Source organism: Sorghum bicolor, chromosome 2, assembly GCF_000003195.3.
Source record: "Sorghum bicolor cultivar BTx623 chromosome 2, Sorghum_bicolor_NCBIv3, whole genome shotgun sequence".
Taxonomy (NCBI): domain Eukaryota; kingdom Viridiplantae; phylum Streptophyta; class Magnoliopsida; order Poales; family Poaceae; genus Sorghum; species Sorghum bicolor.
The window spans coordinates 74,770,217-74,797,669 of NC_012871.2; the positions used below are offsets into that span (position 1 = coordinate 74,770,217).

The following is a 27,453-nucleotide window of genomic DNA, read 5'->3' on the forward strand; positions in this document are numbered from 1 at the left end:
TACAAAATCTCCTATATTCTATTAGTTTAATTCGGCTGAAAATTAATGAATACGTAATAATTCATAGAAAAATATAAAAATTAGAAAACAAATTTTGTTCACCTCCACATATATAGATCCATGTAGTAAATAAAAAATAGATGCAAAATGTCTGTCCTATTAATTTGTTTTTCTTTTATTCTTTAATTCGGTTGAAAATTGGTAAATGCGTAAAAATTCATAGAAATATCTAAAAATTACAAAACAAATTTTGTTCAGCTCCACATATGTATATCCATATAGTAAACAAAAAATATCACAAAATAAATTTTGTTCAGCTCCACATATGTAGATCCATGTAGTAAATAAAAAATAGATGCAAAATGTCTGTCCTATTAATTTGTTTTTCTTTTATTCTTTAATTCGGTTGAAAATTGGTAAATGCGTAAAAATTCATAGAAATATCTAAAAATTACAAAACAAATTTTGTTCAGCTCGACATATGTAGATCCATATAGTAAACAAAAAATATCACAAATTTCAGTATATTTTTTTGTTGGAGATGTTTGCCTGTGCTTTTTAATGTAAAATTGAGATTATAGTTATCTTGCTCCAGTTATTATAAAAATTTTATGGTAGCCTATTTAATGTGATGCTTGATTTGTGGTAAAAGTTTTAGCACCATTCCTGCATATCTCACGGATTTACTAATTTACCTAAATTTATGCTTGCTAAATAGTTTACAATCAATTTAAGTATGTAAGAATATAAAAAAGATGTTTCCACTACCTTTGCACAATGTGTTGTTACGTCATATGAACACTTCATAAGCCTATGTGTTCATAATATACATACATTTAACTAATATATCATATTTTATAGGAATCATAATCTAAATAAAAAACTAAAGCTAGCAACAAACTTCTCATGATTTAATATAATACTAAAGTATATTAAGAGATAATACTAGAGTAAGATAAGATTTGCCTAATTTCTATTATTAATATTAAATAAATATGTCTCCAAGCTATATATTATTGTAATATCTAATACCATAGATGTCATGGTTATCAATAAAATAAATTATGAAAGTTAAATTTTATAAAAAGGATAAATATAAATAGATATGTAACATTATGTCATCACTTTCTATGGCTATTTGATGTTTTTCTCCCGTTGCAACGCACGGGCATATTTGCTAGTAATAAATAAATGGTTCTAATATCATGGATTATTAGCAAAGACAGTTTTATCTCTAAAGAATTATTATAAAAATATAATTAAACTAACTATCTATCATGGATGTTAGTATTTTTTATATAACTTTAGATAAAAATTAACTTGTTTGACTTTAATACAAAAAGCAAAAAAAAAATACATTTTTTATTGACAGAGACAGTATTCATGAATGAGTTCTACTCCATCAAAAAGAATGTTACACATGACTGCCACTGCAAAACTAGTTCGCAGATTATGTTCTTATTCTCACACCATTACCAGTACAAAGCCAAAGGAATGCTGGGCTCCCTAGTTCATACCTTAACAGCATTTTCTCAACGCAATCCAAAATCTAACAACAGAACAGCTGATTGGTGAATACATATACTTCGTTTGCTATCCAGCTCCTGCAGCAATTATTTTCTACAACTCTTCGTATTAGATTAATACAAGACTGGAAATAAACAACAACTAACCAACATATAGATTAGAAACAGTATCGTTCACAGTCCCCGTGTAAGTTCAAGAAATACAACAGCCGAGGACATCTGCACTTTAAGATCAGCAATATCAACGTCATGACCTCCTTCCACCAAGCCCCATCGGTCAACCTGAGTACATTCAAAAATCTCAAGATGAAATAAAGGACAAATGATTCTAAACAGCGGAGGAAATGATGGTTGTGGGATAAACACCTGGTGGTCTTCTTCTAGCCTGATCAACTCAATGGCCTCCTCAATACCCAACCTTTCTCTAAATATTGCAAGAGGGATCACCAGGGAATGGGCTGCTGCAGCCATAGCATCAATAGATGCCAACTCACAGTCAGTTGCTTTCTTTAGAACAGTTTCTACAGCCTTAGCAAGGCCCTCATCTTGCTTTCCCCCAAAGAAGGTCGTGTAGACAATAGGCTTGAACCCAAATTCAGTATCTACCCACTCCAGAATAGGATCAATTTTCTCCTTCTGCTTTTCTACAGACAGAAATTCAGGAAGCATAGGAAATTAAGAATTGAACCAAACACTGGTATAGATCTACTAGAGGGATTAAAACAGTATTTATACATATGAACCTCGTTTATACCAAACAAAGTCATGAGAACACAACTTACGATGAACTCCAATGGTCAGTTCACTATCAGCAGGTGAGCGACAGAATACCAAATCTTGATGAAATTTCTTCATCAAATTATCAATTACTTTTCTCCGTGTCAAAGGAACTCTCTCCAATGCAGTGCAAGCAAGCTTCATGAGAGGCATTGTGAAAGGTCGAATTCCATCTGATTCCTATCATAACAAGATAATCAGGTTCGGTATCTATTCCATGGAAATTAAGAAAATAAATGAAATATAACATCTGCAAATAAGATAATTGAGATATATAAATGCAAGGTGGTAGACCAGAAAACAAAGCAACTTGCTGCAACTTCTCTGGTTGATTATTAATGGGCACCCAGAAGAAACAAAAGGAACAGATAGCAGTGTCTCCCAGCCAAACTTGTGTAATTTGAGTGTACACATTTCAAACCCACCAGATAGAGTGATATCAACCCAAATTGCACATGAGACGAGGAATACTAAGTGAGCACTATCTAGCTCGCACTTCACTACTGGCCTGGATGAACAAAACCTCGAGATCACGGTCTAGTAAGGAGCTAACTAGAATGTCTCCATCAAAATAATTTGAAGTTCATGCAAATATGCACAGGCCACTCCAGAATTCGAGACCTGGAGAAATCATCAAAATAGGTCATTCTTTAACCCCTCTGGATACTAAGATAAAAAGGCTGGACTCAATTCATTTCACATGCAGAACTAATGGTCACAAAACTCTCATAATTCACTACTGCTCCGGGATGGACTAACTGATAAGCTAGAGGATGAATCGGGCGCTAATCAGATACTTATTCCATCCAAACCATTTGAAATTACTTGCAAATATGCATGAATAAGCCATTAAGTCAACACGAAATTTGCAGTCTGTAGAGATTTCCATTGCACTAAAGTAACTTGATGTTGTCGGACCATTTCAAGTATACAGCAGGTGAAAAGGAGGGATGGGATGAGGACCTGGTACTCCCACTCGGCGGCGATGGCCATGGCGAGCGCGCGCGAGGGCAGCTTGAGCGGCCGCTTGGCCGGCGACTTGAGCGTGCGGTAGTCCAGCATCACGGTCCACCCGTTGCCGTCGTCGGCGCGCCGCACGGTGGCGTCGCGGTAGAAGCGCTTCCCAACCACCGACCCCGTCATGAACGACGTCGGCATCGCCACCGACGTCTCGTCCCGCGTCGTCACGGCCGCGGCGGCTGCCGGCTTCTTCACGTAGATCGCGTCGCCAGATCCACCACCTCCTCCTCGCGCACCCTCCCCGCCGGGAGAAGCCTCCGCCGCCGTGCCCAGCAGCCGGCACCGCCCGCCGGCCACCCATCGCTGCTGGAGGAGGCGGCGGGCTGCGACCGTCGCCATGCCGGTTTCACCTGGGCCTTCCTCCTCAACCTGTCGCTTACTAGTACCCTACACGCAGCAGTTTCAGCCCATTCGAAAATACGGCCCAACTTCTAGCCTGCATGCACTGAGGCCCATTCCAGCGGCCCATCGAAGGTTCCAGAGGCGTCCTGTCCTGCTCCATGCTTTGACCACACCGCCACGCACGGCGGCTTCGTCTCCAACACGGCGACCGATTAACCCCACCGATTCCGGCGACCAAACTCTCCCGGTCCCCCCAACACCTTTTTGTGGCAAACCCTGCACGCCTCCGCAACCGCGTCGTCGGCGAGCGCGATCCCGAGAGACTCAACCATCGGCCATTCAGCCTCCTCGGTGGGGTGTGTGTATGCGCGTACGCTGGCCGTGACCAGATCGGCTAAGGTAAGGCCATGGCGGAGCCGGCCCTCCTCGCGCCGGACCCCTTCGCGGACCTCCCCTTCCCCGAATTCCAGGCGCCCGTGGACGGCGACACCTTCGCGTTCGAGGACTTCGATCTGGAGGATCTGGACCTGGACCTGGACGTCGACTTCGACCTCGATCTATTTGCCTCGGACGGGCAACTCTCGCAGCCGCCCCCTCTCGCGACCTCGTCCTCCTCGGCCGGGTCTCCGGAGGGGGGATCGTCCTCTTCCGGCGGCGGCGGCGGGCTGAGGAACGAGGAGTCCTCGGAGTCGTCTTCGAGGAGCGCGAGCGGCACGGATGGCAGCGACAAGGGGAAGGGGGAGGACGACGAAGCGAAGCGCCGCGCGCGGCTGGTACGCAACCGCGAGAGCGCGCACCTGTCGCGGCAGAGGAAGAAGCAGTACGTGGAGGAGCTGGAAGGTAAGGTGAAGGCCATGCAGGCCACCATCGCTGACCTCTCCGCCAGGATCTCCTGCGTCACCGCCGAGAACGCCGCTCTCAAGCAGCAGCTGGGTGGCGCTGCTGGAGCCGCGCCGCCGCTGCCAATGCCGATGTACCCCGCGATGTATCCTTTGCCGATGCCGTGGATGCACCCGGCGTATCCCATGCGTGGATCACAGGTACCGCTGGTGCCAATTCCTCGGCTGAAACCCCAGCAACCTGCACCTACTGCAGCAGAGCCACCGGCCAAGAAGGCTAGGAAGACCAAGAAGGTTGCAAGTGTTAGCTTCCTGGGGTTGCTTTGCCTTGCGATGCTCTGTGGGTGTTTGATTTCTGTAGTACATCGGATGTATCCCTCTGTTGATGCTGGAGAAGGTGCTGCATTTGGTCCTTCTCATCATGGGAGGATCCTGGCTGTTGAGGGGCCTCATGATAATGTCTCGGATGGTATCGATCCAAAGCCGCCACAGAGTGGCAGTGAGACCCTTCCAGCGCTGTTGTATCTACCGAAGAATGGGAAACATGTCAAGATTAATGGGAATCTTGTTATTAAGTCAATTGTTGCTAGTGAGAAAGCTTCATTGCGGTTGCCTGGCTATGATGGGACGAGTCCTCAAAAGCAAAAGAAGGAAGAGACTAGCTTGGCAATTCCCGGCTATGTGACTCCATTGGAAGCTGGAGAGGTTATGGAATCAGCCAAAGGAGTGATGAAAAATGAACTGATGGCTTTGGCTCCTGCAGATGGAAATGTGTATAGGGAGGAGGATGGATTGCTGCCACAGTGGTTTAGTGAAGCAATGTCTGGTAAGATGCTGTGAATTTTACATACTTTGCTCAGTTTAATATTTTGTTGTGTTTGGAATGACCTCCATAACATGTTGCTATGAATCTATGATGCTTCCTGTAGTAATTTATACTAGTAGTCATATAAATGAAATCTGAAGATCAGTATCACTACTTGAAGCTTACTTTCAATATTAGCAAGTAGGCGAACTAACACAAAGTAATGAAGCCTCAAAGATCATGCAGTCACTTTTAAGTGCTGAGCAATTGAAATAGGAGGTTGATATGGCTGGACAGAACATATTTGGTTATTTGCACACATATTGTTGTATATCTTAAGCATATGTGTGTTAGTAGGTCAGGCCATTAGGCCAATAGTTGTCACTATTGAAGTTAATTGAATTGGTGTGTTAACATGCATGAATACTGTGGATATGTGATGTAGCTACACTCATAGTGAGGATACAGGTGTTTCTATGTAATTCAGTTGTAGATTAATCATACATGCTTTGTTTCTAGATGTCAAAAGGGTTTTATGCTTACTGTTCAAACTGTGAATGTTATTCCTTCGTTTACTGATGCGCATTGCTCCTGCACTCGTTTTCAGGTCCCTTGCTGAGCTCAGGAATGTGCACTGAAGTTTTCCAGTTTGATGCATCTCCATCATCTGCTCATTCAAATGGCATCATTCCTGTCTACTCCAATACCATGTCAAACTCGTCACAGAATTTTACTCAAAAGCTTCCCTCCGCTTGTCCTCGCACGGTGAAGAACAGAAGGATTTCATACTCTGAGACCATTCCTTTAAGAGGTTCAACATCCAACGACACCGAGCACTTCAAAACACCACCGAAGAATGAGAGCTTTGGCAGTACGAAGCCTGTTTCATCGGTGGTCGTCTCAGTGCTGGCTGATCCCAGAGAGGCTGGTGACGGGGATGGTGAGGGGAGGATCTCTTCAAAATCGTTGTCCCGGATCTTCGTTGTCGTTCTTATAGATAGTGTTAAGTATGTTACTTACTCTTGTGTCCTGCCGTTCAAAAGCCATAGCCCTCACCTTTAGGTCTGGTTTTGGAGGCGAGTATATGCGTTCAGGTCTATATACATTAACTTGATAGTCTCTCTGAAGCAACTAATATACTCTTCTAAGTATGTTGATAGAGCTGGACTTGTACATTCTATAGCAGAAGAGGTGTAAGACAGCTACATTTCTTCATTTATTCAAGTTTTCTTTGCTCCATGATGTGTTTTGGTCTTGTAGGCTCGGATGATGCCGCAGTGTTTCATAGTCATCAGTTCATGCTGTCCTGTGTTGCTATGTGCAAGGAATCTTGTTTAGTTCACCCCAAAATCCTAATTTTTTTTAAGATTTTCCGTCACATCAAATCTTTAGACATAAATATGAACATTAAATATAGAAAAAAATAACTAATTACACAGTTTGCGTGTAATTTATGAGATGAATCTCTTACGCCTAGTTAATCTATGATTAACAATAGTTATCAAATACAAACAAAAGTGCTACAATAGCCAAACCTAAAATTTTTTCATCAACTAAACAAGGTGGCCTGGTTTTAGATCCAAAAGGTTTTTGGATTTTGATCCAAAAGGCCCAAAGGCTCAAAAGATTTATCTTACAAATTACAGATAAATTGTACAATTAGTTATTTTTAATCTATATTTAATGTTTCATGCATGTGCCGTAAGATTTGATGAAAATCTTGAAAAGTTTTTAGATTTTACGATGAACTAAACAAGACTTAACAACACCCAAATATATGTATAAACGCACTGTTCCAAACGTATGCATGCGGATTGTTCATTCAGGTGAACCTATACAATAAAGCAAAGCATGATAAACTTATATATGTTTTGAACATGGGATGAAGTTTTGCAATCATAGAAACCTGGAGAGAGAGAGAGAGAGAGAGAGAGAGAGAGAATCATTTCGCATGTGTAAAGATAAAAATAGCAATACTCGTGAAGTATCTCGGCCACTTCAGACGCTTGGGGCCCACTACACAATTGTAACAACAATAACAATAACAAAGCCTTTTAGGCCTTGTTTAGTTCCCAAAATTTTTCAAGATTCTCCGTCACATCGAATCTTGTGGCACATGCATGAAGCATTAAATATAGACGAAAACAAAAACTAATTACGCAGTTTATATGTAAATCGCGAGACGAATCTTTTGATCTTAGTTAGTCTATGATTGGATAATATTTGCCACAAACAAACGAAAGTGCTACAGTATCAAAATCCAAAATTTTTCTCAAACTAAACAAGGCCTTAGTCCCAAGCAAGTTGAGGTAGCCTACAATTGAAACTCAACATGAGCCTCTAGTCCCACTACACAATGGTGACGAGAGGAAAAGAGAGAAAATTCCCAAGTGATGGTAACCATGCAAAACCCCGACAAAATAAGATATCTCAATCCCAAGTCTCCAACAACCTAGTACATATACACATATCCTGCTCTGCCTCATGGGGCATACAAATATACAATATACACCATGTCCATGTATGTACAACCAAAAAGAAAAGAGAAATATTCACTGTGGGTAGGGCATGAACCACCAATCGTCTCAGTCCTTAACGCCAAATCTATCTCACCTCGTCCGAAAGGTTAGCTGGGTATCACAAATTTTGTAGTACGGCCAGAAGCCTGCAATTCAGTAACACGGTTAGGAAAAACAAGCAATGTCAAAGGCGATGGGGTGCGTGTTCGAGAAAAAAAAAGCGACGGGGTGAGAGGAAAAAAACGCAACAAGAATATCTCAATCCCACAAATGTAGTATGATCTGACTTCTCTATCCAGATTTGGTAGGGAATGACATCATTTGCTGGCAAACCTCATGAATCATGAAACTGTTAAATGAATAAAAGCAGTGATATCCTTTTGGTCCAACTATCCGCAAGAGTGGAACACCATCCTTACTGATAAAAGACCCTAAGTAAGAAGCCCAAGCTTGCTCAAAAAAGCAAATGCGAAAAAAGAGGCTGGCATATATGAGCAGGAAAATCGTGAACCCTAATTTCTCCAGAAGCAAATTTTATACTCAAAAAAATTGGGCATAACTATGAGATGTTAATAATCAAACAGATTGACATACACCGAAGGTGCATATCATTCCCTTAATCACTCTTTGTCGAGGTATGCCAAAATGAAGTACAACTAAGTCTAATGCTTCCTGCTGCCCATACATGCATCTTGACTTAGAATGAACAAAATGCATCACATATGCCTGCTGTTGTTGCTGTACAGCATAAATCAGAAACCTAGGAAAAATAAAATAAAATTCTCTAGAAGGCATAGACACACCATATAGCTTACAACATAATGCACTTGCATAGGGTAATCATATGCTATGGTATACAGGTATAGAAAATGATGCTTCTAAAAATCACATAAGGACAATTTATCTGCTTATTAGCAAACTTTCACTAATGGTTTATCCACAAAAGTTCTGCAGGGACAAGAAGCATGGCTGTTGTGTCAATGAAAGCTGTACATATAACTAACTAACCAGGAAAATACCCATAGTGTGTGTTTCAGCAACATGACAATTTACCTCTTTATTCACAAAACAGTACTGCTGATTTATTAGTTATTAACCATGCAAGTTCTACTTCGACAACAAGCATTACACCTGTTGCAATGAAAGCTAGAAGTATAATTGAATTGCCAAAGGAAATACCAGTTGTGTGTGCTTCAGCACAGTTGCTGTGCAGATATTACTATCGTGTTCACGAGATATCACCAGGCGGACATGTGGAACAGCTTTCCAGCTCTCACCAAGAGCAGGCTTGACAGCTCCATTGCCAGCAGAAACCATATGATTGGTTACCTGGTTTTGATGCAAGAGAGTAACTCAATGAATGAACTTGAGAAAACCCTTTTTGTTTTAGACCTGGCAGTATTTGCCAAAAACATGTGTTGTTTGATTCATAGCAATTTGTAAAATCAATTGTTTAAGGCAAATAGTTTATGAATGCCTATAGGAAGCCAAGCAGAAATATAAACTTCCATTTCAAATGCTAAAACAAAGGTGGTATTTGGCATTAGTCGAGTCACCAACCATGGAGTGATGGTATATCCTAAACAGCTGATTATACGGAAGGATAACCCTTCTCGGTACATGATGTTCACCATTTTCAGATCTTGGTACATTTTATTGCAAGAAAATAAATATGTATGAATCGTGAAGACTGAAGAACAAAAATCTATATACTGGTCCATCCTTGGAACCTTCCTCATTCAAATACTAGGAGCTGATTGGTAACTAGTTCAGATAAAGGAAAAGGGAGTAGAGAAACAAGAGACTGCTACATAATTTTTTGTGGGTTTGACTCCCATGAAGTACATTAGCAAAGGACATCTATGACAAGGCCAGCATATATGAAAATTGGTAAAATCTGGTTCCTACACCAAATCAGCCTATAATGCTTTCTTTGTGAGCACAATTTGGTTTGCTCCATGGAAGCGTATTTGGAAATCCTGGGCTCCTTTATGCTGCAAATTCTTGGCCATTCACACCCTGACTGCCGTGCATTGTACGATAAAATGGATGAGACAAGCCTCACTTGCTGATTTCATGTTTTTTCTCTAGGCAAACATGTTTATAAGTTTATTGTTTTCCGATGTCTGGGTCTGCAACAGGTAGCACCTGAGATGAACTTTACAGCTTTCTCCTCATGGTAGTGCCAAGATCTTAAACAAGTTGACAAGTAACCGAGGAGTGCTCACAACATTAGATTATTCTAGTTGCTTCACAAATTTGGAAACATTATAATGACTGTTTTCAATGGAATGTGTGGCTGGTAAGTGGTAACTAGAACCATTTTAGAGAAAGGAGCCTTGTGTTCTGCAGGTGCAAATTACAGAAACTAACAATGGTCTAGTCCGCCCCAGTAGTTGTTTAGTGATGGTCTCTTTTATGTTTCAAAGGCTCGTTTGTATTCTTTTTAGTGTGCTTTGCTGTGAATTTTGAACTTTTCTTCTTCTTTAATGGAAAGATATGCAATTCTCTTGCATGTTTAGTCATGTTGAACTGTTTAAGGTATGGAAGGTAGCATACAAATTCAAGGCCTAACACCTGAAGTTGCAATTATTTGCATGTATTTTTCTTCAGATCAAACACTATGCAAGTTCAAGACCAAACACCATGCAAATTCAGCATGTTGAACAAGACCAACAAATCTTCAACATTGCAAATTAGGTGCTATATTATTCAGCAACATTTTCAAGATAATTACCACGACATTACAGTTCTTATTTTCTCCATGCATATAAACAATACTACTGAGTGAAGATTGCATAGTTGCACAATGAATTTGACAAAGAAATTGAATACATATATTATCCCCATGATCTAAATCAAAATGATAGATACTTTGAAAAAACATCATCGCATTAATAACAAGAAAGACACTCAAATTCGATCCAAAGAGTTGAATCTAGGTGGTGCAGGTGTACACCAAATGAATGGAACTAGCATTCCATGAATGATTACCAAAAACTGGAGTTGAAAAAAATTACCAGAACAGATAGATTATGCTCATAGGCTAACTTCTTAAGGATCATCGCCACTGATATCATCATTGACCGCCCTGCCAGTTTATTAACACACGTTCGGAGAAAAGAAGCAGTGATTGTGAATTAAGGATGCCTTCCTCTTAGGAAGAGATATCACAGAGAGTCAGAGACTATTGTTTAAGAATTTAACTAGAAAGTTCAATATATGACCAGCTGAAACTATAAATTAGCAGTTGCATCATAGACATTATTATAAAGTTTATGACCAAATTCATAAGCTATCTTGCATAAAAACCAATTCGATTCAGTTGCTACCTCACAGAATCATGTCTAATTTATCTCAACCGCTCAATATCCGTGCCTAAAGTCTGAGTTACTTTCTGTATAGCTGGAGTGCTAACATACAGCTTATGCAATGCCAAAAGAGGGGTGGGGGGGGGGGGGGGGGGTTGGATGTTGTAGACAGGCTATGAAGCTGGTACCTTGTGGATACTTGCCTCCAATGATGGGAGCAAGTAAGGATGATATCGAGTCAATGATAAGTAAGCAAATTTTCTTACCACCACTTTTTACCTATTACATGTGCCATGTGAGAGAAGTAGTTGACAAGAAATCTGAAATGATATGGAAGGCTTAGTTCATACCTTGTCACTCAGTAGAGAGACTTCAAGTTGATGTAATATATCAAACATACCAAATATATCAAACACAGACTCACAGATGATGCTTTTCATCAGAGTCTTGAGCCTCTCCTTAGGCGGCAAGTCAAAACCTGGTTACTGTAAATCTTAAGCTATATATACAACATATGGTAAAGCTTTTGCTAACAAACTACTGGAATAAATTTCTATTAACCCCATAAGAATTGAAACAAATTCGGGTATTACCGTTGTAGGAAAAACAAAAGAAAAATTATGTGAACTCAAAGAATGACAAAAGATAAGAGCATGCTAGACGTGTGGTTAATTGTCTACCTCTTTGATCAGATAGGTTAGTTCCATCAATTATGGTGGCAATGCGGCTAGGAGAGAAGGAATTACTAGTATCCAAGTACATAACCACACCCATATGCTTCACTGCAGCATGTGAAGCAGAATGTAGACAGACCTGAAATAGTATATATGCAATAGACAAGAGCATGATTATGATTTAGCTCATACTAGTTCCAACAATCATCCCAAGTAGTAACCATAAGCATTTTAAGTGTATATAAAAGATAACTCATCTTCTCACCTGTGTTTTACCAGAAGATGATGGTCCAGTAACCTCTGTCAGCTGACCTTGGCGCAGGCCACCTCCAAGAAGTGTGTCGATGCTGACAATTGAAAGATCAATAAATGATGCTAGGATCATATTGATCATAATAGGTAATATAGACGAGGATGTTAACGTAGCCAATAAGAGACGAAGACTGAATAAGAGAGGGCATGACTATACCCTTCTAGTCCAGTAGGGAGGACATGCTTGTTTTCAGTGGCGTCCTTGAGCAAGTCCATCCCATTCCAAATTCGCCCACACCAATCTTCCTTAGAAGGCTGATCTTGATTCATCGTCTCCTCCTGTGTGTATCATATCATGTCATATCATGGAAACACTCAGTGATTCAGTAGTACAAAAGTTCTTCACTACACAAATGTGTCGTGAGCTCTACTGGTTGGCAATTGCCACATTACGTTGTTATTTACAACCCCTCCACTTCAATTTGCAATGAGTTTTCAGTTAGTAGACCAATTAATTTTCGGTTCTTGATATTCAGGAGAAGGTCATTTTTACTTCTAAATGTCGTGATGGACTCTTCTCCCCAAATGTTCAAGGTGAGTCAATCAACCGCTAAAGGAAGACGAATTGGCCGACTGGGCCTGTTTGGTTCTTCCATTTTGCCAAAAGTTTTGGTGTTTTAGCCCAACTTCTTGCAAAATGGATCTAAACACCATTGTCAAAGAATGCAAAACATAGCATTGTAAAGTTTTGGCATTTGGGACTCTTAAGGCCCAAAACTGTGCAAAATTGCCTTGGACCGCGAGCCAGACTGCCTCTAGCCCAACTTTTCGCTGCAGAATGCCAAAACTTTTGGTGCATCTAAACACCTCATCCAAAATTCACAATGCTAAAACTTTTGGTGCAAAATATTTGGTGCCAAATCTTTTGGCATCATGGCATGGCTGGGGGAACTAAACAGGCCCAGTTGTCTGCGAAATGATTTCAACGTGCAAAATACCCCACTAGCAAGCCAAACGTGCAACATCTTGTGCAGTGTGTACAGTCGGACTAACATTTCTAGTACAACAAACATTCATACGTTGATGGCAGGCGAGCAAATACTAAAAGCAGCAATGGCCCAAAAAGAATAAGAAGAATGCGGACCTCCTGGTCGCGTGGTGCATAGCGGCGCTTCAGACCACAGCCGGATGTGGTGCCTCCCCCTCCGCTTCCTCCTCCGCCACCGGCCGCCGCCATCACCACCGCCGAGTAGTTGAGTCTTGCTGTCGACACCACCGTTAGTGATCTATAGCAATTTTCATGGAAAGTTTGCAATTCAAGTACAGTACAGTCAATAATAATACATCAAACATTATTAGAAAATAATAAATACCTAAGGCTAGTGATGCTTTGCACAGGTCCTTTTGCACTTTATGAGAAGTCATTGTGTGGTTCTTACCAGCAGAATCAAGTAACCTTGCTGCCGGCAAGTGGCGACGCGGGGCTCCGGCAGGCTGCCTGCAAGGGCAACGGACCGACGGCGGCCACCGGCAGGCGAGGGCCACGGGGCCAAGCGGGCTGGCCGGATGGGTTTCGCCGTGCCGGCGCCGGCGAGTGCGAGAGCGCGCGGGAGCGAATGAGGAAAGAGCCACGACCGCGAGGAGCGCGTGCGATCCCTGGTTGGCCGCCCCTGCCTGCCCCTACGGGAACCCCGGCCGACCGAGCGGGAGCGGCGGCGGCCGCGTCTGGGCGAAGGAAAACGAAGAAGCCGAGACCGAGTACTGGGCCGGCCCACTTTGATAATGTGTGGCGTGGTAAGCAGGCCCAAATAGCCCAATGCGCTGAGTAGCGCAGATCCTTTCCCGTCTCCGGTCTCCCCAACCCACGCCTCGCTTCCACCCATCCGCCGCGGGTCGTCTCCGTCTCCCGGCTCATCGGGGTCTCGCTCGTCAACGCCAGCGCCGCCGTGCCGCGCGCGTCCGCCGTCGGCTCCGCCGACTCGCTTTCCACCGCAGGGGAGGACAGATCGGCGATTCGCCTGGTGCGTCTCGTTTCCCGGCTCGCGAATCTGACAACTGTTGTGTACTTGTGCGTTCAATTCATTGGCGTGCGAGAGTAGCTGGGGGCTCCGCGGGCGGCTTTTACGCGTAGGTTTTGTTCGTTGCAGTGTATTGTCTAGTCACTTTGCTTCAAGAACCATTGGAATCGAGTATAATTTGATGATTTTATAGGGTGGTTCGAGTTGCCTGTTACCGGAACGCATTTGTTCTGGCATGCTTGTTCTATTGTGTTTTCACTATGGGAATTTATTTGTACCTTTTTTCAGCTGATTGAGTGTTTGTTTACATTATTGATTCGCTCAATTAGACACTTATCGAGCCCCTTCACATAATCCATGTTCAATGCAACCATAGGGTTCCATTGCCCTCAGCAGTATTTAGGGTATTACTAAGGTAAGCAGTATGCTTATCACTATAGTGCTACTACATTCCACCAACCCTGGAGTAGTGAATATGGTTTATGGGAAGCAGAGATATTTCCCTCTGTTGCTGGTTCCATTCCATCTGTGTACTGATGACTTTCAGGCATCCCACCGGCGCAGGCTTGCAAACATGTATATCCGAGTGAAGCGCAACAAGACTACCTACTTCATTCAATGTGAACCAACAGAAACGGCTTTGAGCATCAAACAGAAGTTGCATTCGCTGATAGACCAACCTCCTATTAATCAGCAGTTGCTCTTGTGGCCCAGCAGTGATGTGCTTGAAGACTCAAAGACGCTGGCAGATCAAAAGGTACCCATATATCTTGCTGTTTCTGTACATATTCTCCTAAAATGATTTTGTTTTGCCTAATGCACAATCTCATTATTCTCATAGAAGCTTCTATAAGTGAAGTTTAGTTTGTGTAGCCTTAGTGTATCAGTTTTCTTTGAAGATTAAATCCACAGCTTCTTTAATACAATTGCCAGTTGTGTGATATTTTCTTTTTTATACTTGTTCAGGTGGAAAACGATTCCATTGTTGCTTTGGCACTAAGAAAAGGTATCAGGATCACGTGCTGAATTGTCAATGGGTTTTGTCTACTTTTTATTTTTCTTATTATCTTTCAGGTTGTGCTTTTTATTTTCCTTATTATGTCTTAGGTCATCATTCACTAATCATCAGCTTGATCTGTTTTCTGGACTGCAGTTGGACATACCAAACCATATTATTGCTGAGGCTATGCTTTCTCTAGTAGAAGTTTATGCTTTTTCCCTCCTCTCTACGTTAATAATAAATCAAGAAGAACCTATGATTGCAAAGTGGTTTATCATAGCAGAATGGCAGGTTGCCCCTATTCTAAATAAAGTGAATGCATGATGCTAGTCCTTTTCTAAAATCTCAATCTACTCAATGCAGCTTCTTGCTTTTACAATTCCTGACTGTAATTTCTGTAGCTATTGCATTTTCAGTCGGACAATTCCTGACTGTAATTTCTATTCTTCACCAGATGACGATGAGTTTGAGGAAGTTTTCATCGCCAGGCCAGAGGATTTCATGTCATCATCATGATAAAGATTAGTTCGTCATCTCAACAATGCGACCGCTGTGTGTTCTCGGAGCGGACCCGGTGCTCTACGTTGGTCCCTCTAGGATCTGGGATGTAGCTCATTTGTCCCTTTGGGAGGAAAGAAAATTTGTTATGAAGATCCCAAACAACCATTGCGGATGATATTAAGCTGTGATTTGACGCACCAACTGATGCCGTGCTCTTGTACCTACTGGTGTCTGTCTTGATGTTGGGATCAAGCGCACCTAATTGTCCTTTTGTACCAGCTCTAGCATGTGAATCCATCTGTGCCTCCGCCACCTAATACACTCACTGTTGCTGCTGGCATTTCTGCTTGGCTATTGCTTGATTCAACTACACTGTCGGTCACATAATGTGCAACGCATTAAGCTGCAAATGCCACTCACAGGATTACAACAGTAGTTGTGGGCTTCTGGTTTCTCTTTCTCAGGGCAAAATTTTACTGGATGTTTGGACGGATTACGTTTGCTCTAACATTCTGGGGGAAAGGAATATTTGCCTTATGCAATTCAAGTTCATAATTCGGCAGAGTTCTAACCTCATATAGCCTACTCGGGCCCACCGTCAAGTTCTCTTAATTTATAAGTTATTCTAAGAATCTTGGAGAGTTAAAGCATTTAAATTTGACCAACATTATAAAGGTTTATGACATCAAATAAAAATAGAAATTCAGTTAAACTTAAAATGCTTTGATTCTTCAAGATTTTTGGAATGACTTATAATTTGGGAGGGAGGGAGTGCAAGTTTTTGAAGTTGCCATTTGATTGGAGTTTGCGAAAAATCTGGGAAAGCGTTCCAACCAACGGGATTATATTATGTTACTATTAATTAATTGAAATGCAGCAGTCAAAATCTCCAAGCTTGCTTTTTCCTTGGAAAAGGTAGCTAGCAGAGACGGCTCTTCAGGAGCTTGAGCATTTGATTTGGTAGCAATTTAGCAACACGCCTTTGAACAACTCAACGCGGACAGGGTTGTTTGCTTACGTATCGATTTTTGAACAACGGCGCGCAATGCAGACAGCACATACGGAACGTCCTACTCAGAGTCTCAGACTAAAGTCACCGTTGTCCCTGTCTTCCCCTTGAAGAGTCAAATAAACATTTTAATACACAATATTACTAATAATACAGCTTTATCAAAAAAAAATATAACTAATAATACAGCTACATCATCAATTCACAAGAAAAAATGCCTTCTCTTCTAAACTATAAGACGTCTTGACCTTTTTAGATATATAATAATTACTCTTACAACGTATCTATAAAAAGTCAAATGCTTTTATATATAATTTGAAATGAAAAGAGTACATCCACCCTGAAATACTTGAGATTGCAGTTATGTTATGCCACACGGCCACACCCATTGAGAGAGGACGAAAATGGTTAAGGGCCCTTTAGAATGCAAGATATTTTTACTGTTTGCTTTTTTTTTGTAAAAACGAATTGAACCCCATGAAATGTCTACATAATTTCTATTATATGTTCTAAAAGGCCTAAACGGTTATACTATAGAAACAAAACGGTCGAACCCGAGTTGATTAAGGCATCTTTGAACGCACAACAGGGTACATAAAGTGAAGTAACGAACGGTGTAACTGAACAATTATCCGTCTATAACTCCAGAAGAAAAGGAACAAGCAGACTAGGGCCTTGTTTAGTTCCTGTAGCATTTTTGTTTGTTTGTGACAAATATTATCCAATCATAGAGTAACTAGGATCAAAAGATTCGTCTCGTGATTTACAGCAAAACTGTGTAATTAGTTTTTGTTTTCGTCTATATTTAATATTTCATGCATGTGCCACGAGATTCGATGTGACGGGGAATCTTGAAAACTTTTTGGTTTTCAGGGTGAACTAAACAAGGCCTAGGCATTTGGGCCCTGTTTGGTTTAGTCAGTTAAAATTATTTTAGTTACACTTAGATAACTAGTGAGACTTCTTTTTAGCCAGTGTGTTTGGAAGTTTAGCTCTTGTTTAGTTTCAAAAAAATTTACAAAATGGACACCGTAGTACTTCCGTTTGTATTTGACAAATATTGTCTAATCATAAACTAACTAGGCTCAAAAGATTCATCTCATAAATTACAGACTAACTGTGTAATTAGTTATTATTTTTATTTATATTTAATATTTTATACATACGTCGTATTGAAATTTAAATTTTTTTACAAATTTTTTAAAACTAAACAAGGCCTTAGTTGACTAAAATTTGGCAAGGGAACCAAATAGAGCCTTTGAGTACACAGTTGACCGACACCAACTCGGAGGAAATTACCAGCCTCTTCTAGTTTTTTATATTTTGCAAATGGTCCACGAAGACCAGGTGCAGCAAAAGCTCCGGCTCATTCATATTGCCATTTCATGCTATGGCCCCTCTTTCGCTTTTGTTTGCTTTGCTTGGTTCGCCCTTTTTCAGTTCAAAAGAAAAAGGAGAATGCGGCCTTGCCCACGTTTCAAACCATCTTAAAAGGGAATTCAAGAGGCATTCCTACGGCACCGTTTTTCTGATCCTCCTGTTCTTGATTGCGAGAGCGAGAGGGATCCCCGAGGAAAGGTCGGAGCCGCGCGAAAGAGGGATAGCGCGAGGTCGGAGAAGTCCGCGCTGACGAAGCAGGTGACCATTCTTCCCCGCCTCCTCCGCGTGTTAGGTTGCTCATGTGATCTTGCTGTTAGAGCTGCCTAGTCTTGCTTGCCGATGCTTGAGGCATCTCTCATCTGCGTGGAGTTCGGAGCCTTCCTTGGCGCGGCCAGCTGCGCGATTCTTCGCACCCAAATCTTGGTTCTGCTCTTGCTCCTCTCTGGCTGCCGAGGGTTTTGGGGAGCGGCTTGCTTCTTCGAGTTGGAGGCTTGTCAGAGCTGAATCTCGCTCACCTTCCCTCTCTTCTTCTTGCGGGGGTTCTTCGCCATTTCGGAGTTCAAATCCCATCTGGGATCTCGTCGGCTGCTTTGGGCTTCTCCGTGTCTCGAGTTTTGGTGAGAGGTTATTCCCGCATTTAGTGTACTCCTCTCCTCCTCCATTATTGTTTGTACCGAATCCTATTTCAGGGTTTCGTATGATTTCTTTCTCTCTCTCTCAACTTTTGGGGCCTATTTGTTCCTGATAAACTTTGTTGAGCATTACTTGAAGCAGATTTGCAATTAGCGCTGGTTTTGCAACTACATTGTCGAGTATGTTACTTCTTTTATGAGCAGCTAACTGGCTGTAAAATCTGTATTTGGTTGGTTTACCAGGATGCACTGTGACGCGTTGGCACATGGTGAGCTTCTGATGTCAGTTAGGATTAAACATGCTTCCTGGCTGTGCTCAAGTGGGAGAACAAGAAATCAGCCTAGACAGTAGTTATCTGTTGCAAGCAGAAAATGGTATAGCACAGTGTTCCTGGGCTACAGTTATTTGTCCCCAATACTTGCTAGTATCAGCAATGCCTGATCATTAAAATCGTGTTTGACCTTGCAGCACCCTTATTCACTTAAGAGTTCCAAGGGAGCACCAATTCTGCCACGGCCAATCTTTGTTTTCTTCATTGCGTCATTTGGATTCTATGTATGCTACCTCTCCTTTAATCAGATAACACTAGAGAGCGGAAGAGAGGGGAATAGTAGAGAAGAACAAAGGGATTGCAGAAAGCCTTATGTGCCACATGAGGAGCTTAGTTATGTGCACTTTCCAAAACCTACGAGTTATAGCAGGTAACATCCACCACCTGACTGTGAGGATAGATAAAATCTTTGTAATCCTCAATTATGTAGTACTCCGTACTGGCTGATGTTGATATTGTTGTGCCTTCTGCTGCAGGGGGGAGTGCTCATGTACTCCTGTTCGATTTTTTGTAATTGTGTCTATGCAAAGATCAGGAAGTGGATGGTTTGAGACCTTGCTGAATAGTCACCCTAACATAAGTTCCAATGGTGAAATCTTTAACAGAGTGGATAGAAGAGAGAATATCTCGTCTATCTTACAAACACTTGACACACTGTATAATTTGGACTGGCTCACCAGCGCAGCGAAGAATGAGTGCACAGCTGCATTTGGACTGAAGTGGATGCTTAATCAGGTACTTTAACTGTGGCTTTCTAAATGAAAGAAAAAAAAAACAGCATGACATGAGGAGTCCTTGCCAGTGGTTACTAGCAATGTGCTAAACTACAGTTATAGTGGGTGGAACATGGGCAAACCTTTTTATATGATCTATTTCCTTGCCAAAGTTTGGATTCTGTAAGAATTATAGCTAGAATTCAACTGTATCATACTGCATATTTCTCAAAGATATGGCCTATGTGCCAACTGCCAACTACTAACATGCCTACAGGTTGCAGTTCTTTAAACTCTGTACTAAGCAAAATTCACCATCCAAGCTCGTTAACACTTAACAATGATGATCCATGTTGAAACTCGTTCTGCTCAATTTTATCAGAATGATTGGAGTTGTGCGCCTACCATATGTTAAATAAGTGCCTGGCCAAGTGGCCATAACTTCCAAGATTTTGTTTTTCCAGGGAATTTTGGAAAATCCTGAAGATATAGTTAGTTATTTGAAAAAGAAAGGTGTCTCCGTGATATTTCTGTTCAGGAGGAATACGCTGCGCAGGCTTATATCTGTGTTGGCCAATGACTATGACAAAGATGCAAAGCAGTTGAATGGAACTCACAAGTCTCATGTTCACTCAAAAGAAGAGGTATCTTCGATGCACAAACAGTTTCAAACAGAGTTTACTGACATAGCTTTGTTCTGTTGGTCCCAAATATTCTTTTGAGCATAGTGCTGTGGACAGCTCATTTTACATGAGTTGTGCCTTAGAACATACTCCTATATCACTTATTTTATGGCAGCTTTCTGGTTTTGATTAGACACTGTTGGGGAAAAGAGAAACTACATCTATGCTGATATTAAACTGCAGCTTCTTTTCTGATTAGTACAGTTCATTTTGGGCAGGCTGAGATATTAGCGAAATTCAAACCACATTTGGATCCGTCAACTCTGATTACAAACATCAGAAACATTGAGAAGGCCATCAGAGACTGCTTGGACCACTTCAAGAGCACACGGCACATGATCCTCTATTATGAGGATATAATCAGCAACAGCAATGTACTGAAAACAATTAAATGTACCACTGAAAGATCCATTATTACGTGCTTTTGTAACTAATATTGATGGCATCTCTTGGGTGCGCAGGCATTATTCCAGGTGCAAGAGTTCCTCAGAGTACCGGTGAGGAGGCTGATGAGCAGGCAGGTGAAAATTCACACTAGGCCTATTCCAGACCTTGTCAAGAACTGGGAGGAAGTTAGCAGCAAACTGAATGGAACAGAGTTTGCCCACTTCCTTGATGGTTCAGATTATGTCAAGTGATGGAGGGCTGGTTATTGGCATTTGAAGTGCCCGTGAGTGAAAAACACCGTTTCTTCGCTGAAACTGAAACAGTATTGTTCGCTGATTTTTAGTCGCAAAATATGCTTTAGAATTCTTTTTGTACAGATGAGCTTGTTAAAAGGTGTACAACAGATGACACACGTGGTGATTTTTTTGTTGCAAAATATTACGAGTTTACAACAACAATAAGATTTTGAATGTGGCCAAGGATAGCTGGCATCTGACTATGGTTGTTAACTTGTTCGAATTCAACAGGCGAAATTCTGGCCCAAAGATAATAATGTTTCGGCATCATGTTCTTCTTTCAAGGAAGAAGAAAGAATCCCAAAGACTACACAAAAATGGCCACAGGATATACCCCGATCAACCGTAAATGCTTGTACAAGAACAAAATTCCACTCAAAATGTTTACATGTAACAAGTACAGCATCGCTAAAGCTCGTGCTGATACCACGGTGCAAACATGGGGTCTCATCTTAGCAGCGGCACACTATTGTCGTCGTCTCTTTATCCTCTCAAGGGCGCCCAGCTGCTCATTCCCTTGGGCACCTGAGCTTTCCTCATTATTCTCGGCAGCATTCTCAGCAGCTCTCTTGCCAAGCTCACCAAATACCGCAGCAGGAACACTCTTTTCCGCAATTTGGACATCAGGTTCCTCGTCGTCACTCTCGTCGGGCAGCTCAATGTCCTCATTGTTACCAGCCTGTTGTCTGCTGCTCTCGGCCTGCGCTTCTACTCCAGCACTGACGAAGTTCATCATCCTGTTAGCAGACGCTGGGGCAGTGCTTGGTGCTGCTGGTGGTGCAGTGGATGGTCCCGGAGCCAGTTGCCTTTCCAAGGCTGCCATCTCATCTTCAGGGACGCCAGCACGCTTAAGAGTGTCAACTGCTTCGTCCAGATTTAACCTCTGATCCCTCTGCATCAAGTACTCCGGTAGTATGAAATGTGTCTGCACAACATTATAAGTCAGTGTTAATTTGTGATACAAGAATTAATGTTCATGTCAAACTGCAAATAAGTTGTGTGGCATACCTGACTGCGGCTAGCAGCCACTGTACGCTTGATACGAAGCATCTCCCTGAATGTGTCTTCGTTACCGTGCTGAATCTCAAAATCATTCCACTTCTTCCAAAAGTCAGGATTGTTTGGATCAGCATAGTTGGATGCATGCACATAGATGGCACGCGAACGATCAATTTCCCCAAGGTTTCTCTCTAACTCAGCGAATTTCATGCACATTGTCAGAACATCTCTGTCTGGGAGGCCTGATTCAATTGCTTGCTGCAAATGTGACAACAAAGATAGCAGGGAAAGTTAGTATCAAACTATCAGTAACCAGCACAACATCTGCAAATATTGAAGACACAACCAGGCTAAATCTGAAGTGTGGAGTGCTCAGAAAAATCAAACATATGGAATTCTAGATGGCCGATGGGAGCATAAAACACGTATTAATTCGACATTACTAATTACTATGGTAAAATTGTAAAAACAAGCTTAGCCAACTCATACTTTTATGTTCTAAAATGTTGTAGCAGAACTAGATCCTAGGATAAGAGTATAACACAGCCAGTCTATCAATTAAAACAGATACAAGGCAACATTCGAAAGCAGAAGGTGAGCCTACTCGAGTATAGAAGAAACATCTATATTAATTAATTCATCCAGTTACCAAATAGTTAAAATGTCAGATCCATATCAATTTCTTTCATCCACAACAATGATGCATTGAGAAAAAAACACTAAATCTCAAAACAAATGACATAATAAAGCAATTGCAGCCAAAAACCATAAGGCAACAATCACAAGCTCAAGGGAAAGGATAATACGCTTACCTCATATATTTGTCTTGTCCTTGGAACACCGAAGAGTTCGGCAGCACGTGCTATATAGATTTCATACATAGCCATTTTTTCACTGTTAGGAACAGCTCTTACAGCTTCATCATATACATTCATAGCACGTTTGGCAAGACCATAGTCTTCCTCCAGTTTTGCCCATTGTAAATATAGGGGCTTCTTTTCCTCTGGAGGAGCCTGATCAAAAGAAGTACAGTGTAAGTACAGAAGAAAGATGTTGAAAGTAACTTTCTCAACAAATAAAAGTGCATGCAGGAAAGAAACAGGTGCCAGTGTCTCGAACAAGTAAATGAGGCGCAAAGAATAATATGTCATACTACAACAGGAACAGAGGGACACATTGTTCCAAAAGAAGCACAAAATCAAGTGTAGTTTGGAATTGAAAAACTTGCCATGGTGCTTAAATTGTATTATCGATCAAGTATTTTTCATGGCATGCTCTTATGATGATGCTAAAAAGTGGTGAATATGATTGAGTAGCATATCGCGCATAAAACAAAGCATGGGTGCAATTTTACATACCTGTTGGACAGCTTCATGGAAAAGCTCTCTTGCTCGTTCTAACTTGCTTCTCTTGTATCTCTGTACAAACTTTGTAAGGTAGGTCACCCAAATGGCCTTAACGTGGGGATACTTGAATATTTTCACACCCCTTTCATACACTTTAAATGCATCTTCGAAATACTTGTGCTCCTGTTGTGAGAGAAACAGTAACAAACAGAATATTAAAAGATGCATTAAAAGTTCCTATTTGAAACGTAAAACATGCTGACTTTGGAGAAAGATCTTACCTCAAGAAGATATGCATAGTTGAGAATTATCTGTGGAGTGGCAATTCGTAAATCCAATATTCTCTCATAAACTGCACGGGTAGAGTCTAAGGTTCCAAGGCTCTCCTCCAGATCAACATAAAAGCTCCACATTTTCAAAGATTTGTGCACTTTCATTTGGACAGGCTCGTCCCCCTCAGCAGCAGCTGCATCAATCATATTGTTAGCATGAATGTTTTGTAAAATACACAGGAAAATTTAAAATTGACACAGATCTGACAGAATAAATTATACCCCGCCTCTTAACCTCAACAGAGGGCTCTGCCGTTGCCTGCCTCATCAGCTCAATAGCCTTGTCAAAATTGTTGTGGCGCAGCTCCATCTCTGCCCACTCACACCAGATACTGGCTAAGTGGTCAACTGCCTTATAATTCACTTGAGTAGCCCGTTTGAAAATATCTTCAGCACTATCTAGACGATTGTGTTTCTCATACATCTTGGCAAATGCCACCCATAGAGTATGGGGCTTCCCAACTGCCTTCATTGGGTCTACAGTTTTCACGGCCTCAACATATGTCGCTACTTGCCTTGCAGGATCCTTTTCAAAGAGTTTCACCCTCCTGCACATATTGTTGCATTGTTAGTCAATTCCATCAAGCCAGAGAACACAAAAGGAAATGGTAATGTGCATCAGTAGCACACTACATGTTGCATCTCATGACATCACTTATTTTTAGATCTGAGCATATCCAATCACAAAAGAATCAATAACTTGCCCAGCTATAGAGAAAATGTGCAAACACTTACAACCACGTGTCTATGTCTTAACTCTTAAGATCCCCAATTACCTTGTACAAATGCACTTTCTGTTCAAAATTATTGTTCACTTTAGCTTTGTCTTGAGTCAAAATTCTATAAATTTGACAAAGTACTTAGGAAATATATTAACTACAATTTCAAATAAATGCACTATCAAGACATATATTTCATGGAGAATTGAATTAAACCAAATTGACTTAGGGCGAAGCTAAAGTGAACTATAATTTGGGAACTGAGGGAGTAGATTTTCCAGCATACTTTGTTTTGAAAAGAGAGAGCACAATGTTACGAGTTTGGCAGTGCTAGTAACTCTGGAATGGGTTGACTGGTTCATCACGAATTTTCCAACTAAAATTGATGTTGCAACCAACAATCCAGAAGGTTGATACCTTAACTTGTCTAAAGTTCTCACAAACATCTCTGAATGAAAATAATGGGGAAAAAGCATGCATTCAAAGGGTGATACAAACTGAATAATCAATAATCCCTCAGGAACATTAATGGGTGACTATGATACATATTTGGTGGTTCAATCTGCACACATCCAAGTGATAATTAATCTGCCTAGAGCCCTAGACAACACAATCAATAAAGTGCAGGTGTTATAGCAAACCTCACCTGTGCCACTCCTCCACATTGTGTGGATTCTGTCGCAACAGCACGCTGCTAAGAAGCTCTGGTCTGCGATCCAACAGCCGCTCAAACCTTGCCATCCTCAAATCAGTATCATCCTCATCGTTCAACCAGAATTCATCGAGGAATTTCTTTGATAACTTATCCATCCCACTCTTTCTGCCCCCTCCCTCGTTCTCATCCTCAGCCCCTTCTTCCTCAGCAGCCTCCAGCTTTGCCGCAAGCATACTCTGCTCAAACTGTGTATATGCCTCAAACACCACGCTGAACTCCTTGACGGTAACCACTGAAGAAATGCCCTCCTCAAATACATCCCTAGCTTTTTCGAAAAGGCCTCTCCTGACATAGTAATCAGCCAGTGAGGTCCAAAGCTTGCCGACCTCATCGGTGAACTTGCGTATCCCGCCACGCAGGATGGCGTCCACCTTGAGGCCGGCAACCTCATCGGCATGCTTGGTGAGGATCTCGCAGAGCTCGAGCCAGAGCTGGTGCCTTGTTTTCCCCTTGACGGAGCGGAACCCATCGTCGTTGAGCACGGATGCTAGACGGTTGGCAGCCTCCTGCCAGTGGTTGGCGGATATAAGGAAGTTGATGAAGTCCTCGGCGTGGGAGGGGTCGAATTGGAGGTATCGGCGGAAGACTCGGAGCGACGTCTCGACGGGGCAGGCCGGGAGCGAGGCGAGGCGGAGGTACAGCGGCCAGATGCGGTCGTGCTGCGTGACGGGGAGCGCGCGGAGGGCACGGTCGAAGGAGCGGCGCGCGCGCGTGAGCAGGCGCTGGTCGAGCAGTGAGGTGAGGTAGAGGACCCAGACACGCGGCATCTTGTGCATGGTGGCCAGCGCCCGCTCGAAGGTGTTGTTGAGGGAGGAGTAGGCCGGGTGGTCGATGGGGTGCGGGCGCGCGTGGTCGAGGCGGTCGCGGAGGTAGGCGTGCCAGAGCTTGTAGCTCCCGGGGAGCGCCTTGAGCGCGCGCTCGTAGATGACGGCGCGCTTGGCGAACGGAGCGGAGGCGCGAGCCACGAGGTAGCGCCACCACCCCTTGAGCTTGAAAGGCTCCCGCAGGATCTCCTCCTCGTAGGGCAGGTCGTCCTCCGTCGGGTACAGGTCCGGCGAGATCCCGATGGCCGGGGACGGCGCGGCCTTCGCCGCCGCCGACGCTGACGCCACGGCCACCGGACCCGACGCTGACGGCATCCTGGAGCGGGGATTGGCTGAGCCTAGCTAGGGTTTTAGTGTCCGGCCTGGCGCGGTAGCAGGCGACCGAGACGGGTAGGGCGCGCGGGGAAGACTGGCAGCCGCCTTCTGGAGATTGTGAGCAGTGGAGAGTGGGGAGCGGGGCCGTGATTGGCGGCGCGGCCTCGACGCGATGGAGCCGGCGGCTGCAGGGGCGTCGCGGCCTCACGGCACGGCAGATAGGTGGGCGTCTCGCAGGCGACGACGGTGGAGAGAGAGGATGGAGGTGGATTGTGCGGACCAGGCCAGGCCCAATCGGCGGGCTCGGCGATTTTTGACACGCCGCGGGCTCCGGTTTAGAATCGGTAACCGAGGTGGACAAGGAGACGGCGGTCCGTGGGCCGGCCTTATAGGTGGTTGGGTGGCCCGATACTAAGCGGGGGTTTTGGGCTCTTTTCAATACTTCCGGCCGGCGTTAGGGCGTACACTTTCTACTTCAATTTTCAAATCTCAAATTATACTAGGAATTGCTATAGGCAAACAAAATCAAATGCAATTTTTTAAGAAATTATGCAGTACAACTTAGACGCACACAACAAGTATGTACAATCATCTCTATAAACATATATATATACTTGAACCTTACCTCTATGAGCACCTCTGATGGACTGAGCTAGCACATCTTGAAATTTTCACAAAATCACCACGGGCGCCTTGTTATCGACGGGGACGTCGCCCACCGCTGAAAGCGTAGCATCGTTAAATCCTGGAATAAATCTAAGAAAAATTTGGGATCGGATACAAATAAATATATATGAAAATGGATCGAATACAAATGGATACCACTGATATTACATTTGTTTTCATATTTCTGTCTGGATTCAGATTTAAATACATATAGTGTGAACCATACTGGATAGAATACGATTAGATGTCAACGTCATAAATATGTGATTTGAGTATTCGGATATGAATATGGTATTGAATGTTAAATATTCAAACTCGGATTCAGACGAATATAAATCCTTCTATACAAATTCAATCTCGAATACGGTTGAAAAATATCGATACCTGTTTCACCCATAGCTACAATGCACGAAGAGGTTAGAGCGGATAAGAGAAACAAGCGTCAATTTTTAAGGCCTTGTTTAGTTAAAAAAATTAAGATTTTCCATCGCATCGAATCTTATGACATCTGCATGGAGTAT

The 27,453-nt window shown here is 42.4% G+C and overlaps 5 protein-coding genes across 11 annotated transcripts; 2 read left to right on the forward strand and 3 right to left on the reverse strand.

The window, feature by feature from the left end:
• LOC8072205 (ATP synthase mitochondrial F1 complex assembly factor 2) lies at nucleotides 1,381–3,683 on the reverse strand. Its single transcript, XM_002463233.2, has 4 exons — nucleotides 3,267–3,683; nucleotides 2,309–2,483; nucleotides 1,893–2,170; nucleotides 1,381–1,808 (listed from the first exon to the last, which is right to left on the reverse strand). The coding sequence occupies exons 1-4, from the start codon at nucleotides 3,660–3,662 to the stop codon at nucleotides 1,701–1,703; spliced, it is 957 nt and encodes a 318-aa protein (XP_002463278.1). The 5' UTR covers nucleotides 3,663–3,683; the 3' UTR covers nucleotides 1,381–1,700.
• Nucleotides 3,833–15,951, forward strand: LOC8072206 (bZIP transcription factor 60). Of its 4 annotated transcripts, none has more exons than XM_002461072.2 (5): nucleotides 3,833–5,330; nucleotides 5,917–6,316; nucleotides 14,648–14,840; nucleotides 15,050–15,089; nucleotides 15,538–15,951. In XM_002461072.2, the coding sequence occupies exons 1-5, from the start codon at nucleotides 4,073–4,075 to the stop codon at nucleotides 15,597–15,599; spliced, it is 1,953 nt and encodes a 650-aa protein (XP_002461117.2). In that variant the 5' UTR covers nucleotides 3,833–4,072; the 3' UTR covers nucleotides 15,600–15,951. The 4 variants fall into 4 exon arrangements, 3 of the variants coding, with proteins under 3 accessions (XP_002461117.2, XP_021310039.1, XP_021310040.1); XR_002450316.1 differs by lacking the exons at nucleotides 3,833–5,330; nucleotides 5,917–6,316 and adding exons at nucleotides 13,900–14,086; nucleotides 15,237–15,374; XM_021454364.1 differs by lacking the exons at nucleotides 3,833–5,330; nucleotides 5,917–6,316 and adding an exon at nucleotides 13,894–14,086.
• Nucleotides 7,561–13,765, reverse strand: LOC8073101 (DNA repair protein RAD51 homolog 4). 3 transcript variants are annotated; one of them, XM_021454363.1, is made up of 10 exons: nucleotides 13,505–13,765; nucleotides 13,210–13,328; nucleotides 12,283–12,404; nucleotides 12,079–12,160; nucleotides 11,820–11,952; nucleotides 11,490–11,617; nucleotides 11,328–11,418; nucleotides 10,849–10,919; nucleotides 9,008–9,157; nucleotides 7,561–7,974 (listed from the first exon to the last, which is right to left on the reverse strand). In XM_021454363.1, the coding sequence occupies exons 2-10, from the start codon at nucleotides 13,300–13,302 to the stop codon at nucleotides 7,936–7,938; spliced, it is 909 nt and encodes a 302-aa protein (XP_021310038.1). In that variant the 5' UTR covers nucleotides 13,303–13,328; nucleotides 13,505–13,765; the 3' UTR covers nucleotides 7,561–7,935. The 3 variants fall into 3 exon arrangements, with proteins under 3 accessions (XP_021310038.1, XP_021310037.1, XP_021310036.1); XM_021454362.1 differs by having other exon boundaries at nucleotides 13,210–13,351; nucleotides 13,505–13,747; XM_021454361.1 differs by having other exon boundaries at nucleotides 13,439–13,505.
• On the forward strand, nucleotides 17,992–21,199 carry LOC8072207 (nodulation protein H). 2 transcript variants are annotated; one of them, XM_002461073.2, is made up of 7 exons: nucleotides 17,992–18,231; nucleotides 18,849–18,980; nucleotides 19,075–19,307; nucleotides 19,414–19,672; nucleotides 20,115–20,294; nucleotides 20,552–20,707; nucleotides 20,795–21,199. In XM_002461073.2, the coding sequence occupies exons 2-7, from the start codon at nucleotides 18,978–18,980 to the stop codon at nucleotides 20,969–20,971; spliced, it is 1,008 nt and encodes a 335-aa protein (XP_002461118.1). In that variant the 5' UTR covers nucleotides 17,992–18,231; nucleotides 18,849–18,977; the 3' UTR covers nucleotides 20,972–21,199. The 2 variants fall into 2 exon arrangements, with proteins under 2 accessions (XP_002461118.1, XP_021308794.1); XM_021453119.1 differs by lacking the exon at nucleotides 17,992–18,231 and adding an exon at nucleotides 18,245–18,590.
• LOC8073102 (pre-mRNA-splicing factor SYF1) lies at nucleotides 21,240–26,539 on the reverse strand. Its single transcript, XM_002463235.2, has 7 exons — nucleotides 25,059–26,539; nucleotides 23,916–24,241; nucleotides 23,643–23,827; nucleotides 23,374–23,544; nucleotides 22,828–23,028; nucleotides 22,025–22,273; nucleotides 21,240–21,941 (listed from the first exon to the last, which is right to left on the reverse strand). The coding sequence occupies exons 1-7, from the start codon at nucleotides 26,264–26,266 to the stop codon at nucleotides 21,483–21,485; spliced, it is 2,799 nt and encodes a 932-aa protein (XP_002463280.1). The 5' UTR covers nucleotides 26,267–26,539; the 3' UTR covers nucleotides 21,240–21,482.

Bases quoted from the DNA above. Each gene is read 5' to 3' on its own strand.
- LOC8072205 (XM_002463233.2), bottom strand. From the start codon at position 3,662: ATGGCGACGGTCGCAGCCCGCCGCCTCCTCCAGCAGCGATGGGTGGCC. The intron at 2,484-3,266 runs GTCCTCATCCCA...TTGTTATGATAG, and splicing joins CCGCCGAGTGGGAGTACCAG to GAATCAGATGGAATTCGACC. The intron at 1,809-1,892 runs GTGTTTATCCCA...GAATGTACTCAG, and splicing joins GGCTAGAAGAAGACCACCAG to GTTGACCGATGGGGCTTGGT.
- LOC8072206 (XM_002461072.2), top strand. From the start codon at position 4,073: ATGGCGGAGCCGGCCCTCCTCGCGCCGGACCCCTTCGCGGACCTCCCC. The intron at 5,331-5,916 runs GTAAGATGCTGT...ACTCGTTTTCAG, and splicing joins GTTTAGTGAAGCAATGTCTG to GTCCCTTGCTGAGCTCAGGA. The intron at 14,841-15,049 runs GTACCCATATAT...ATACTTGTTCAG, and splicing joins AGACGCTGGCAGATCAAAAG to GTGGAAAACGATTCCATTGT.
- LOC8073101 (XM_021454361.1), bottom strand. From the start codon at position 13,490: ATGACTTCTCATAAAGTGCAAAAGGACCTGTGCAAAGCATCACTAGCC. The intron at 12,161-12,282 runs GTATAGTCATGC...TTCAATTGTCAG, and splicing joins CTCCCTACTGGACTAGAAGG to CATCGACACACTTCTTGGAG. The intron at 11,618-11,819 runs GTAGACAATTAA...TACAGTAACCAG, and splicing joins TAACCTATCTGATCAAAGAG to GTTTTGACTTGCCGCCTAAG.
- LOC8072207 (XM_002461073.2), top strand. The intron at 19,308-19,413 runs GTAACATCCACC...CTTCTGCTGCAG, and splicing joins AAACCTACGAGTTATAGCAG to GGGGGAGTGCTCATGTACTC. The intron at 19,673-20,114 runs GTACTTTAACTG...TTGTTTTTCCAG, and splicing joins TGAAGTGGATGCTTAATCAG to GGAATTTTGGAAAATCCTGA.
- LOC8073102 (XM_002463235.2), bottom strand. From the start codon at position 26,266: ATGCCGTCAGCGTCGGGTCCGGTGGCCGTGGCGTCAGCGTCGGCGGCG. The intron at 23,545-23,642 runs GTAAGATCTTTC...CTCTCACAACAG, and splicing joins ACTATGCATATCTTCTTGAG to GAGCACAAGTATTTCGAAGA. The intron at 23,029-23,373 runs GTATGTAAAATT...TCTTTTGATCAG, and splicing joins TCCATGAAGCTGTCCAACAG to GCTCCTCCAGAGGAAAAGAA.